We start from the raw sequence: 15,657 nt of genomic DNA on the forward strand, positions 1-15,657 counted from the left end.
TCACCTAGGTACCATACTTGACATAAAAGTTCATCCTGAGGGGCTGGGGATATAGCTCAGTTGGTAGAGTGCTTACCTTGCATGCACACAGGCCCTGGGCTCAATCCTCAGCACCAAAAAAAAAAAAAAAAAAAAAAAAAAATCATCCTGAGTTTAATAAAGAGGTTCCATGCAAATTGTGCATCATTCCATAAAACTGGCGTGGACTCTTCAATAATGTCAATTTTATGAAAGATAAAAGAATAAAATTTGAGACTAAGTTGTTTAATATTAAGAAGACACAAAACCTTTAATATGTGATCTGTTTTGGAGCCTGGATTAAAACAACTGAAAATGAATATTATTTGGGCATTTGGAGAAATTTCAATATGGATTATCAGACAATATTATTGTATCAATATTATATTTCTTGAGTGTGAAGATAAAATTGTAGACTTGTAGAAAATTGCCCTTGTTCTCATATGATATATGTTGAAGTCTTCACAGATTTGTGTGTGTGTGTGTGCGCGCGCAGAGAAAGAGAAAGGAGGTAAATACTACTACCAAATAGTAACAATAAATGAACCTGAGTGATGAGTGTGCAAATGTCACTGTAATAGTCTTTCAACTTTTCTATAGGTTTGAAATTATTCAAGATTAAAAACTGGAAAAATTAAAATAGGAAAAAAGAGATAAAGCAGTAAATTTAGTTGGTTCAAATGATATCTGTAATAGAAAAATCATGATACTTGAAAAAATCACTTATTCTTTAAAATTCCAAGATAATTCCAATTTCATTTGGACATTAAAGCCATTTTACTTGTAAGAAATAGCTGGGTCATTTCATTCTGTATTGATATTTTCACCTACTTTGTTCCAAGAAATTATAGAACAGATAAGACCTAAACTGGATGAGACAAACATAACAAAGTCATCAAACTTAGGTTAGCTCTAAATTTAGACTGTTTTCTTGTTGTTGTCTAAAATGCATATTTACTCAGGATCCAGAAATCTGAAAAACACTTTCTTTTCTATAATTAAGACCACTGTACTTCTTCTAAAAGTCAGATCTAAATGGTTTTGTATACTACTTTGCTCATCAGATTTTTGAAAATGTAAAAAAAAAAAAAAAACCAAAAAAAAACTTGATGAGAAACAAAGTAAATGGGGTCATCATTTAATTTGGAGAAAAGTCATAATCATTTCACTCAAGGATATGAAAGTCTCTTTCAAAAGAAAGTCTGTAAACCCTTTGGAGATGGAGACCATGTGTTAGTTACCTTTGTGTACCTGCTGCCAAACACAGTGCCTCATAAAAGTAGCCATTTGAAGCGTGTGGGTTGAATGACTGAATGACTAAATGGATGAATAAGTGGAAGAGGACCCTGTTTTATATGGATACAGGGACCCTGTTTTATATGGATACAGGTTGTGTTTGTTCAATGTAAAGAAAAGATTCAAGATGACTCCAGCACTGGACTGGGCCACTGAAGGAAATAGTGGATTCTTATTTATTCACTTATTTGTTTATTTATTGAAATTTACAATAATAGAATAAACATATATCTTGAATATATTTTTAGAGAAAACTTAGCACTTAAATGTTCAGATAGTTTTCTACATGTATGATGATGAAGACAGTTCCTTGATTTCAAGGATTCTGTCTGTTAACATTCAGTCAGGTTGAAATAAATCTGAAAATCATGACATATGAAGGGCAGTTGGAGGAATAGTGGTTGGGAGAGAATGAGTAACTGGCCTCAATTATGTTCAGGGTTGCCATGAGAAATAGGGAGCAGATACTCTAAGCTGCCCCAGGACCAGTAAGCAAAATTAAAGACAGGGCAGGGGGGAATGTACACACTTTAGCAACCAAAGAAAGAACATTCTAACAAAGAGACATACCCATCCCTAAAACAGTTTGCCTTAACAGATAACAAACCACTGTCCCTGGAAGATATACAGGCAGAATTTGTGTGGCTGTTTTTAAGGGTAACTGGGGAGACAGCATCTATGCAGGATGTAAAATTGAGGCTCCTCCATCTCTTCCAACCAGAAAAGGCATTGTTCAATAAGCCTAAAAGTCAATCTAAAAATTTGGTGTTAATACTAAACAGATGATCAGTAAATACTTTGAACAACTCAAGGTCTTTTATGAGCATGTAAATAGAACACCATGGTCAATTCATTCTTTGAAGGTTTTATCAATAGATGCAGACTTGACATTAGTTACTACCCAGGAAAAATTTAGGTTTTCTCAGAATGTAAAATAATACCATATTCCAACAGAGGTCCAAAATACTCGTAGGTATTTCAAAGACTCTAGGATTTGTTCTTTCTCTCCATCCCAGGCCACTATCCCTGTGTACTCTATCATGTCTCAAATCTAGCTTATTTACTATAGCTGCCTCCTAACTAGACAATCATCTCTAATCTCTTTCCTCTGTAATCCTTTTGAATATAGCAACTAGATGTCTGCCTAACACCTCTTTGGAACAAATGACTACCTATTCAAAAGCCTACAATGATTCACTCAGAATTATGTATGGAAAAGATTAAAAGTGGACATAAAATACAAATATTTATTGAAGTGGGAGAATTACAAATAAGTAGTGTTCTTGGTGCAGTGCTAATAAAGTTCTGATTATAAATAAAATCAGGTGAAATCCAAAGGATCTACAAGGTTTCCTTACCTCCTAGGATATTTCACACAAAAGCTCCGATTTAACTTTTTAGAAGACCCTTCATTAAATCCTCCCAATAGGCCTTTTCTTCTATTATCCTTGCAATAAAGCTCCACTATTTTCTTGTCTTTCTGCTCTCTCTTTATCCTGTTTCTTCCTCTGTGTCCCTCATTGCTACATCTTCACTTGTGCCTCTTTCACTATTTGCTCTCTTCCTCACCTCCAGGACAACTACTGAATGTTGTCTGGATGTTCACTTTGTCTCTACCCTAGGTAAGCTTCCTCAGGGCAGGGCCTAGTCTGTTTGTTCATAGTTGCATTCCCTGAATCTAGAATAGTGCCTTGCAGATAAAAGGTATTAATGGATTATGTGTTAAATGAATGATTGTCATTTCTGTGACTACATGAACCCATAACATTTTTCCCTTCCTGAAATATGATATAAATTGATTATATATTGTGTGATTTTATATTGCATTATACCTTTTTCTAGTTGTGTACATGTTTTAATGTAGTTCTCTCAAAATGAAGCGATATGTCATCCATGTTTCCTAATTTGATATTCCAATTTAAGAAAATTTTATTGAATACCTACTGTGTGTCAGGCACTTTAGTAGGAATTATTAAATAAATTAAAAACTGCATTTAACAAGCATTAGTAAAGGCCAAATGGAATACTTCTCTGCTGATTTCTTTTACACAAAATAAATATACCTGAAATCTATAGTTTAAATAAAAATAATAGTCAAATTTTCTATACTTTTCTGCCATCTTTCTATCAAATCCACTTGAAAGAATTATTTAAAATAAATTAGACATACAAGATATCCTGAAATCCAACATTAAACCATTAATGATATGTGGAAATAAAATTAGTATACATTTTTATTGGTTTAGGGGAACTGGCCTTTCATCATTTTTTGTTTCAAGCTCTTTATAGTGGCCAGAAAGATTTTGAAAATTGTGTAGGTTTCATGTCTAGTCTGTAATTCAAGTAATTTTATGCCTTCTATGCAATCTGGATGTTTTGGAAGCTGCTACATGTTATATTTTTCAGAACCAGATGAAACAATTTGGTAAAGAACACAGGTAGAAGAGATCACTAATTTTCCTTTTCCCCCAATAAACTATTTTTATTATGCCAATTTTAATTACCATGCAATCTAATGGATTTAAGGCTTATATTTTCCACATCACTAGACATCACAAACATGAAAGCATTTTATACTGTCATTATACATCAATGTTTGTACTTGGTTATACATATATACAGAAATTATTCACACATCTTAACCTTGCTATTTCCTCCTTTCAAACTAACATAATTTTACCATGAAAGCAGCTTTTAAATAAATGGTATAAGAAATACAGCAAGGCACACTTTTTTAAAAAAAAACATTTTTTTCTCATTACCACCTCAAGAAGCATAAAAAACAAAAATGTTGTACATAATTGAATAGTAGAGTATCACCAGTTTGTAATATACAACACTGTTATAGCTGTGTCTTGAAGTGCTGCATAGATTATTATTAAAATGAAATAAATAGAATGGTGCTTTTAAAAATTACTTAATTTTGACCAATGTTTCTTCTCTATGCTACAATCAAATCAAATTTTGATGTTTTGGGTAAACCTGTTTCAATAAACATAGGCATCATATCATTAAAAAAAAATCCAGATTGAAACATGAAATTGGTCAAGTACTGGCAGGGATGTCATTCCAGACGGTGAATTTAATGGACCATCAATTTGGTGAACTGCAGAACTTCAAAGAGTGGATAGAGAGGGAAGGAGGCAAACAGAAAAGTCTCACTGGAGAGAGAGGGTTGGTAGAGGTAGCTTGGGACAGGAATCCATGGGAGAACAAGCAGCTTTGCTGAACTTCAAAGACGATCACCTAAAGAGAACCAGTGCACACATCCAGATCACAAGGCTCATGTGGACAAACTGCATTCAGAAGAAAGATTCATCTTGGGAAAGTCAATGTGACAAAAGGCAGTGACAACATGATGGAACCAGAGATCAGCCCAAGGCAGGAGGATGAGGCCAGCCCTGAGTTGCAGCCAGACTATCTACAAGAAAGAAGAAAGTGACAAGAGAAGGTTTCAGAAATGTTTTTCATTTGCAAAACAAAGCCCTTTGAGGAATCACTGAAGGTTGCCATTTGGGGACTACCCGATAATGCTCTGAAATAAAATAATGATTTTAACAGCCCAAGGTTCACATTACTTATAAAAAAACACTTTGATATAGATGTGAGAAATGCATTTGTTTTTAAAAAATGACATGATTAAGAAAACTCAAGTTTGACCTTTTTTCTGGATCATCCACTCTTTTGCAGGTGAACTCAGTTTTAAATACTCATGATTGCTTCAAATCTGTATGAAAATGTGAGGCAGCAGTTACTAAGTGATTCAGCAAAGTATTACCAATGATTTGGAGACTGAGAGCATGGGCTCTCGGGTTTAACCCTTCCTTCAGTGACTTTATGTGTGATATTGAACAATGTCAATATTATATAGAGGTGAAATATTTATAACATTGTGATAATCCTAAATGTTTTAGCCTCTTGTCTATAAAAGGCTAAAATTAGGATTTCTAACTCAAATATAACACATTTAATTTAAGATACTAACAGCATTGTAGAAATGAAACCGATTCAATTATTTTTGTACATCTGATGGCTGATGCAAATTTGTTCTAACAGATTGGAACAGATCAAATGTGAGGAACATCGAAATTCCAGGTTTAGGTGGTAACAGGATGCAGTTACTTTAGGTCTACTTTAGGTCCTTGGACCAGCTCTAAAATAAAGCAGGCTTTTGCTTGTCTGAGTTTAAACTAAGTTCTAAAGTCTGATATTAGTTGTTTACTGCCCCTCTAAAACTAACATGCTCATTCTCTGTCTTGTTCTTGCCTTCTATTTTCTACGATCTTGAAACTTTTATGAGAGCCAGAAAAACTTTTAACAAAAAAGTGGTTTGGCTGAAGCCACAGGAAGTTGGGGACAGATAAAAAGTTAACAGGAACAGGGAAGACAAACAGACAGGAACAGATGGGACAGGATTTGGTGCAGTAAAATAATCAGTAACTCAAGCAAGCACAGTACATTGTTCAAACGCTGAGGACATGACTCATCTGAAATTGGCTACTGAGTAGGGAATCCTTAGGTGAGGCAAATCTCGTCTTACTAAAAGCTGGCATTTAAATTCTTTCTGGATAATCAATTCTTTCAAGTTGGCCTACTTGGAAACAGACCAAACTGGCTAAGGCACAAATTTGGTGTGTGTGTGTGTGTGTGTGTGTGTGTGTGTGTGTGTGAGAGAGAGAGAGAGAGAGAGAGAGAGAGAGAGAGAGAAAGAGAGAGAGAAAGGCTATGTCAAATAAAATCTTTGTTATTTACCATGGCAGGGCTAGTTATTCAGAAGTTCTAGGTAATTGAAAATCATATCCAGCAGAACCTTGATTTATTAAAGCGATTTTAAAGGTAAATCTGATAAGATTATACTTATATTGTCTAGTGAAAAAGTAATACACAATCCCCAAAGACAGTTTCTTAAACTGTTTGACCAGCTTTGGGAAATATCAAACACTTAGCGTCAACCCAATTAAAAGAATGAGAATCTGTGCTGTGTACATTAGGAATGTTTGCTCTTACAGCTTTCTCAGTTTTTAAAAACTGAGCAACAGCATTTTTAACTGTATATATAAGCTGAGTATGCATAACTACAAATAATTTCCTAAAATCTAAAATCTATAAGCTACCAAGTATCACATTTACAGACCAATAAAGTAGAAAAGACAATAAAACTAAAAGTGCTAAAGGAATATACGTATTGTAAGTAAATACAGCTCCCTGCCCCATCTTCAAAACACATGCGTGCACAAAAACACACAGGCATACACAGATGTACACATACAAAATCCCTAAACCACCAGAACCAAAAAGAAAAAAAAGTACATACTGGCTGCATGAGATGAGTTAAATTTTTATACCACAGGGTTTATCCAGCCTGAAGTTTAGGGTTAAACCATTCATCAAAGATCAGAGGCTTATGATGAGGATTATGAAGAAATAACTGTCAGAATACAGCAAAAAGATTAGTGCAAAGTACATCTCTTAGGCAGGTCCTAGGAGGCACTCTAGACATACATTATGTGCTTTCCTCCAAATTAGGCAGAAAGAGCTGGATCTATCCAGTTACCTTGCCTTTGATGTGATTTGCTGTAACTGACCTCTCTATTTTTATAGAAACATGACACATAAATGAAAATAGTGAAAAGCACAGCAGTGTGCCTGGAAATCAGTGCAAATGTACACTGTTAGATCACGTTAAAGCTTCTCAAACAGTTTCAGTGGGTTTTTAATTAGAACACAGTAAATAAAAACCTTTTCAAAGATTTTTGGAAAAAAAAAATTGTGTTTCTGTTACAGACTGTATTCTAAGTTGTATCTCTTCTGGATGGAATTATAACCATTTATTTCTGATCATTTCATCAGAATTTATTTTTTTTTACTTTAAATCAAAATTTATACCTGGGGAGAAAAACCCAGCAAATTGAATTTAGTTAATTTTAGAGTCTAGAAAGAAAGAGTACCCAAAGTGGTGATTTTCAAATGGCTTTAAAAAACAGAGTTTTTTCTCTTGCTTTTTTGAATCTTATAGAAAGAACAATAACAACAAAAAAAGCTCCTATAGTCATGAAACCTCATATTTCTCAAATATCTTCATTATGTATTCCTCACATTAAATTCTGAAAGCTGGTCAGTATTTTCAGATTAAATAATGTGTCCTGGTTGACAGCACTTTAACAACATATGAATATTGACATCCAAGTACCTAATGCTAATGATGGGAAAAATTCGGGCCTCCAGATGTTTTGTCCACATGAACTAAAAACACCAACACCTGAATAGGACCAGTAAACTGAGCTATTCAAATTGCTCTAGACTGATAACAAGTCACTTGGGGGCGATGTAAGTTCTGCAGAAGTAAAATTTGGCTGCTTCTGCTTGTGCCCAAGATAGGGCCATTGTGGGGGCTCAACAAAATATTGCTGACTGGCAGGTAGGCAGACTGGCAGATATCTGTTCCTGCTTCGTATGTGTGAGGACTACACAGATCCATCAGCACATTCACTTTCCTCAAGCCTAGAGATGGAGCAGCTCATCATTTACATTTCATTTCAATTCTATGTCTATGTAAGGCAGAGAAGAAACTCCCAGAGGATTGAAAAGGGAGTGAGTGTCCCAGAGGCTTCTCCAGTGCCAGTTTCTCCTGCTCTGGATCTCAGCATGACTGGTGACTCAAGGGTCACAGTCACATGATGTCATGCTCAGAGTGGTGTTGCTTTCAAGCCTTTATCCCCATTTAGCAAACAAAAATCAGCCAGGCTCTACCAACCCTTCTGCAAGGTTGGCAGAACCCACAGTACAATCGGTTTTAATAGAACTTGTTTTGAAGCCACTTATAGAATTGCAGTTACTCTCCCTTAATGGTCAGTTTTACTGCATACGGATAGAGAATGTGATTATAGGGTGGACACGACTTGCAGAAAATACATTTCTCTCCCCTATCTTTGTTCTCGCTTGCAGCCAATTGTAAATAGAGTCTGAAATACAGAAAATTAGTTGAGCTATATTAGTAAGTAGGATGCTTTTCTTCAGTTTTGCATATTGAGTTTATTTTTAGGGTATATATATGGTATAGATTCCCCCCTCTCTCCCCATTTCTAGCAGCTCTACACAGAATCACACATTTTAATGAGCTTAGGGCACAGGTGTTGCAGGAAAAAAAAATAATGATGTTTGCCATTCATCTTTCAAATTAAATAATGTGTTTTTAAATAGTAACTTTTTTCATAATACATTATGGGAACAACATTTATCTGTCACATTTTAAAAGATGTATTTGTAATAAATGTAAATTACTTTTAGAAAATCAGTAATTAGGCTCATCAAAAAATAAACAATCTGCCACAAAAAAGATAATCTTTAGCATAGTTAAGTATAATAACTGTTATTTGAATAAGTTAACAAATTAGGGTAGATTGCTTCTGTAATTCATTTCCTATAGCACGAGTTTAGGTTACAGCATTAGGCTTCTGGAGTAGGGGGTGGAGATGGCATTAGGCACTCATACTTTGGTGAAATATGACTCTCACATTTGAAAATTTTCTTCTTTAAACTTGATTGAGAAAGCATATTCATCATTGGGGCTTCGAAATGGGAAATAACAGAATCTTTGTGTCACTTTTAGAGATACATCATCATCTCAGAATTATCAATCAATAGCTGTCTTATTAAATATGAAGAGTGGAATGACTTTCTTAAAAAAATTTGATGGAAATCAGCCTGTCACCTTCAGGCAAAATTCAAAAATTCTGTTTTTATCAAGACGCCATTAACTTGTCACGTATTCTCTCTGCATTTGCTTTCTGTGCCTATTCTCAATCTGTGTGTGGATAAATAAGAGCCTCTTCTTTAACATCAACGTCCTCTCCTGTTTGAATTCGCAGACACGGCCATGATTAGAAGCTGTGACAGCACAGCCTTCTACTAGGGAAGCAAATGTGATGATAGCTCCATTAGAGGGAAGCATAAGAGGGAGGCCCCAGGTAGGAGCTTCAGCCCTTAGCCTGCTCACTGCCTAAGTTCAGTCACTGGAGGGAAGCGGCAGCTGTGAACAGGGAGTCCAAGTTGGGGGGTGATACATTTTGATGATGGGGTATAACTGAAATTTGGATAACTTTTTTTGAGGTCCTAAACTGCTCAGCTACTTCCTCAAATTTTGTATTTTTCTTGCCAGAAAGATGGAATAAAGATAATGTCACTAAAAATGTCAAATCTTCACTATTCTCCCCCTTTTTCTTCAGTTACTTTCATTGTTGGAATTATTCCTTGTCCCTAACTGCCTCATTCAGATAAATATCTGCCATGACTGGTCATTCTGACTAGCCTTTTCTTCTATTACGATTTGTTGTTGCCCACTCATATTTTAAACATATAAATGGAACGAGGACTGATACATACCTTTCTATGAGATGATTTTCATGCTCGGGGAGGGCACTACATTCTATCTATGCATATTTGTATGTCGTTCTTCATGAAAGTTTAGAAGATTTTCTCTGCAGGTTAGGGCCTTGGGGCTGGGATGCAATGCAGTCTTGTCTTTGGGCTTATTCACCTTCAAGGACAGGTCTTGAACTTTAGATTTGGCTGAAGCAGCATCACGTTCTGGCATTCCGGACTCACCTGGTTTTCCTGAACTCTCCTTTTTACCACCTAGCCTTGAAGGACTAATCGCTGAGCTTTCTGCATAGCCAGTGGATGTTTGGGGAAAATCACATACTTCCTTTCCAGAGTCGGCTCCTTTCTGCTGGGGAAGACTTGAAAAAGCCACTGTGTCTGCATCAGCCACGAAGGGAGAAACATCACTGAACTCAGAACAGCTTGCTGTTGTTTGTACTGGCACCGCAGCTTCACTGGGAACTGCAGATTCATTCGGAGAAGGACTAGAGAAATAGGGCTCCTCTCCTTCAGGGTCATCCTCAACACAGGCCTCAAAGAAGCATTCGATGTCCTCTTTGTCATCTAAGCCAGAGTCGATAGCATCTAGTGGCAATGGAGTGTTGCTCTTCTCTTCTACGTAATTGGTGACCTCCCCACAATCACTGTCATGAGATGAAAGAGACAAGTAGGAATAAAAGTCCCCTTTTCTCAGCTGGATGGGCCGGTGAGAATGTTCTAACACCTTCTCCTTGATTTGAGTTAATGAAGTGGGAGCAGCCTCCTCGTTTTCAGGTTGAGATTTACTTTTTAGGGCAGTGGAAGCCATGTCAATGATTTCCTTAACAAAGTCATGTACTGAACAATCTTCAGCATCTTTCTGATGGAAAACATCTGGCTCACAGTGGCAACAGGAAGTGTTGTCGCTGATAGAGGCATTTTCCTTTGTTTCATTTTGTTCAAGTGCTAGGCAACAACTAGCAGATTTTCCAGCCTCACTTGGTGCATCATTAGATGAAGATTCCAGTACATCACAGTCTTGTCTGTCGTTAACTCTGGTTTCTGAAGCCAGTTCTGGGCAAGACTTCTCAAGGGGAATGCAATCAGCAGCTTGATTTTCAAAATGGTGGCGATTTGGACATTTCTTTGGAGGGTGTCTGCCATTTGGGGGAACAAATTCTTTTCTACCAATATCTGAATCCTCTGAACCATCCACAAATGCTTTACACTTACAGTGCTCACTTTCTGAAGACTTTTTCCCATCTGAACCAAGATTTTCTGGTTCCTTTGAAGTCCCATTCACTTCATCCTTTTGCCTTTCTGGAGTACTTTCAATATTGCCATTTTCCATGTCAGCCACATACGGATCTTTACTAACTTTGAAAATATTTTTCTTATTTTCACCCTTTGTCCCTAACTCATGTGTATGAGATGAATTCTTAGCATTTCCATTATTTTCAGGGAGACATTTTATGGAGCCATTTAGAAGGGCCTCAATGTTTAGGGTATCAGAGGGATTAGTTGTTTCACCTCTGCTTACATCTTTACTGCCCTTTATATCATCACTGAGATTGCACCGTTTCTTATCTTTTGTCAAGGAAAATTTTGGCCTAATCCAGGTCTGCAATTCATTCTTTATATAATCCAGCCCTGACATCAGGTTGCATTCTTCATAAATTTCATCATCTGTGGCAATACTGGAGTCATCATCTTCATCTTTGATGCACAGTTCTTCTTCAGTCAAGGTGAGTGTAGAGCTGGAGAGGAGATCACTGTCATCTTCATCGTCAGTGCAAGCAGAGGTACAAGAAACGTTAACGATCATGCTGACATTCACGTCGCTTTCATCAGCCACAGAATGATTCAGGCGCTTCCTGAAGGATGCATTTGATTCCGGGATCTTGTTCTTGTGTAACACAATATCCTCTGAGCAAAGAGAGACTTCATCACTGCTACTAAGTTCTGTAAGAGATGCCGCTGAGTCTTCATTGATAGAAGATGCTATGTCTAATGACATCTGGCCAGCAAAGGACATCTTTTGGGAACTGCTCTGGAGAGTGATATCAGAAACGCTTCGTTTTATCTTTTGCTCTGAGGGACTCTGAATATTCTCCAAACGATTCAGGAGATCTAATGTCCTTTTACTTAGTTCACCAACTGAGCCACTGCTCACACTTAGGTCCCCAGAGCTGTGACAGCTAAAAAGATCTTCATTGCTTTTATAGGATGTCAACCAACTTTCTAAAGAAGTGCTTCTCTGGAGGCTGTCACTACCATTTTTAAAGATGCCCAATCCAAATAAATCACCCCCTGGAGAAAGGGACTCAATAGATGAACTACGAGATAAAAGGGAGAGCTGTTTGGCATTCTGAATGCCAGTAAATGTCTTCTCTATATCGCCACTTTTATATGAATTACGACCCATTTCATGGGGTGCACTTGCCAAAATCCTTTCATGGGGAGGTGCATCTGGTTGCAACTCTGAAGCTTGATGTTTAGATTTGCAGGATTTTTTATCAAAATAAAAACCACGAAGAAGGGGATCCTCCACATGTGCCTTTTCACTTTGTGATTGTTTCATTATCATTGGTAATTTGAGTTTTGAGCCTTGGAGGTACGAGTAATCATAAAATGTAAACACATCATGTTTTCCTTGTAATTCTTCTCCCAAACAATCAGGGGTATGTTTGGTAACACTGTTTAAGTCTCCAACTTTTCCATTTACACAACTCACTGGTGAAACGGATGAGTGAGAGCTATTTGGGAGCTTATTGCATTCCTCCTCATCTTTAAATTTTTGCTTTAACATGTTAACTGCGTCTCCCACTTGTGTGTCCAGATGTTCGGTTTCAGGGTTACTTGGGGACCTATCTCCCACATTGAGCAAGTACATTTCAGAGTTGGTAGTCACTTCAGTGTCTCCTTCACTGACGATTCCACTCTCACTGCCAGAATTCTGGCTCATGTCTCCACTGTGGCATGGGCAGGGCTTCATCAAGTTGGAACTACCTAAAAGATCTGGCAAAGATTTGGTAGATGAAAATGAAGAGTCTTTACTGAGACTCTTAGTTAAAATACTAGGCTGAGTCATGCCAGTAAACTTTGGATTGTTTTTTAGAAATGGTATGTGGCTGTCATCATAGAGTTCAACATTGTGGAGGCTATATACTTGGTAAATGTGTGGGCTGGGGGGTGCAGTGATATTTGAGGCATACTGAGATCCCCCATGGTCTCCTGCCTCCTCCTCATAACCAGGGTCCTCACTACTTGTCTCTTCAAGCTTCGATGAAGGCATGACAGATTGGGGTTCTTGATCAAGGTCATTTGATTCTTCATTTAAACTAATTAACTTGTTGCTTATATCTGTTTCATCCCATTCCAAAGCATCTTCACTCATTCCGTTTAGGTCCATCAAGCCAGGATCAATCACATTCAAAGTCTCCTGTGTAGGAAGAGAGGGAGAAAAAAGAAGAATTAGGGAATATAAATAGGAAGATTTTACCCATTTGAAATCTCTTGGAAGAGTCAAAAAACTGCCTGAAGCATGGATTTGAAAGATAGCAAAACTATCACCTCTGCTTCTCTCTGGAATAACATCCCCAAATTACTGAAATAGGTTTTTCTATCAATAGTAATTTGTCACTGAAGGCAATAACATATATTAAAATGTTAAGATTATTAGAGTCAAATTGTAATTTATGGAATTAATCATTTCCTATTGATTCTTCTACATTTTAAATCTTGGATTAAGTGAAGATAAAACTGTCAGGTAGATGAAAGTAAAAAGAGCACAGTCTATGATATCTGCTCAGGTACATTCACCCTCATATTATTTTAGTTTCCAAGCCCAAAGTGGGATACCTGCAGTCACACATGGCAAATTCCCTTTACCTCTATTTCTGGGTTCTCTACTTGACGTGGTTTTTGCCTACAGAGCTAGTTATAGCCACCATAGAGGTCCATTTATGGACCTGAGGCTTTTGACTGTCCATCCCTTTCCCTTCCTTCCCTTTCAGGGCTATATGCCTCTTTAGAACTTGGCACTGCTCCCAATCAGACCCAAGGTGAACAACAATAACTGGTTTCCTCACACGTTTCCATGAACCCTAAGTGTTCTAGGGAAGCTCCTTGATCACAGTTTTCTCAGTCCCTCTTTCTTCAGTCTGTCTTTATGGCGGAGATTCCACTTCTGTCCTTGTTCTGATCTCACTATGGTCAGTCCTGACCTCTATTTCTTATAGGCAAGACTTTCCCCTTCCTGCCCATTTTCAGCCCCAGAATAATAACCTCTGAAGACTTTCTTGACTCCCAAGGATGCAGAAGCCCAGATCTCCTTACCCTGCTCTCTGTCACCCCATTTGGGATAAATTTTGATCTTCCCTTGAACTTCTTGGTTTTGCCCCTTCTTAGGTAGAACTTGATGCATTCTGGGATACAGTAGCTGGACAGGCTCCTGGATCTTGATCAGATTCCTTCACCATCTTTACTTGCTATCCAGCTCTCTGGATATGCTAGAGCCAAGAAGGATGATAGATGTGTACTACAGGCCCTGATAGGCTCACCCACAGAACAAAACACAAAATGAACTTAGCACTTTAGTCTCTGCTCATGCTGGGTAGCCAGGCAAATGAGCTTGGCTCTAGAACTAGCAGACTAGTTGAAGGGCTAATTTTGCTGCTTACCAGCAGTGTGATTTTGGGCAAGTTACTTAACCTTTATGAGCACGTCTCATTCCCTGTAAAATGGACATAGGATCATCTATCTTTTAAATGAGTGTTAAGTGAGCTAACGATTGTGGAGTCAGTCAACATTAGATAGCTAAAATTCTTAATAAATGGAGAATGCAGAATTGCTCTAGACTGGCCTTGAGTCAAGTCATAAAGTGTTCTCCCTGCCTCCTCATTCTCTGATTCTTACCATTCCTTCCAATTTGTTATTAAAACCACAAAGAATTCATGCATAATAGAGAGAGGTGTCATGCCTGTAACAGACCAGCATTTTTGCATTACCAGTCAGAATTATTTTAACTGTCTGATTAAAAAATAGGCCATGATGCTTTTATTCCTCAGTTAGTGGGAAGAAAGCTTCACCTGCAGCACATTAGCAGAATTTTCCTGAGCCCTTAACCCTTCCTGAAACTGTTGGAGGATACCACACAAACACATTAAGTATAAATACCTATTAGCACTTTATTATACTGGATATGTAGGAGATTGTCTGTATAGCACGCTTAAGTTTAAAGGAGTCCAGTTACAAAGTAAACATTATAAGGGATATTTAAAAAATTTCGAACAGAAATGTTTCCTGCTGCCAGTGTTACAGCAGTTAATCTAGTACACTGGCAGTCATCATAGTCACTTACATGTGGAGTACATTCACTGTGATAAATTTTTATTAGAATTCCTGTTTATTCTTTGCTTGATGATAAAGGGAAGTACTAATGACCAGTTTGCATGGCTAATGAATGTTAAAATCTTCAGTTGTAGGAACAATCAATCAGTCTAATCAAATAGTATATTAATTTCAAATACCTTAGCTGACACTGTACTCTGATAGAGCTAATAAATAATTGAACTAGTCTTTCAAAGGAGCTCTCTTTGTAACTCTCAGTTGACTTTAAAGTTTAGCAGCAAAGATTTTCATGAGGGTCCCAAATCTTAGGGCTCATGTAGATATACAGGGATCATGCCATCCGGATGTGTTGGGAGTAGAACCTAAGTGTTGCCTGCAACTCAGACTGGTGTTCCATGACACAGTCACGTTCAAATGCTGCCTTTATGGCTTTAGAAATTCAAGCCTAAGAAAGTACAAAACTGGGGCTGGGGATGTGGCTCAAGCGGTAGCGCGCTCGCCTGGCGTGCGTGCGGCCCGGGTTCGATCCTCAGCACCACATACCAACAAAGATGTTGTGTCCGCCGAGAACTAAAAAATAAATATTAAAAATTCTCTCTCTCTCTCTCTCTCTCTCTCTCTCTCTCTAAAAAA

The 15,657-nt window shown here is 37.4% G+C and overlaps 1 protein-coding gene across 3 annotated transcripts in view; it reads right to left on the minus strand.

Annotated features, from left to right (window-relative positions):
• Positions 1-1,483: 1,483 nt before the first annotated feature.
• The window catches only part of AKAP6 (A-kinase anchoring protein 6), a 532,388-nt gene continuing 518,214 nt past the window's right edge, over positions 1,484-15,657 (minus strand). For all 3 annotated transcript variants that reach the window (XM_081290017.1, XM_081290018.1, XM_081290019.1), the window contains 2 exons: positions 9,697-13,114; positions 1,484-4,735 (listed from right to left, as the gene is read on the minus strand). In XM_081290017.1, coding sequence (XP_081146143.1) covers positions 9,740-13,114 — 3,375 coding nt within the window. In that variant the 3' untranslated portion in view covers positions 1,484-4,735; positions 9,697-9,739. The remainder of the gene's footprint in view (positions 4,736-9,696; positions 13,115-15,657) is intronic.

The sequence above is a fragment of the Spermophilus citellus genome (genome assembly GCF_964194105.1).
Source record: "Spermophilus citellus genome assembly, chromosome: 4".
NCBI lineage: Eukaryota > Metazoa > Chordata > Mammalia > Rodentia > Sciuridae > Spermophilus > Spermophilus citellus.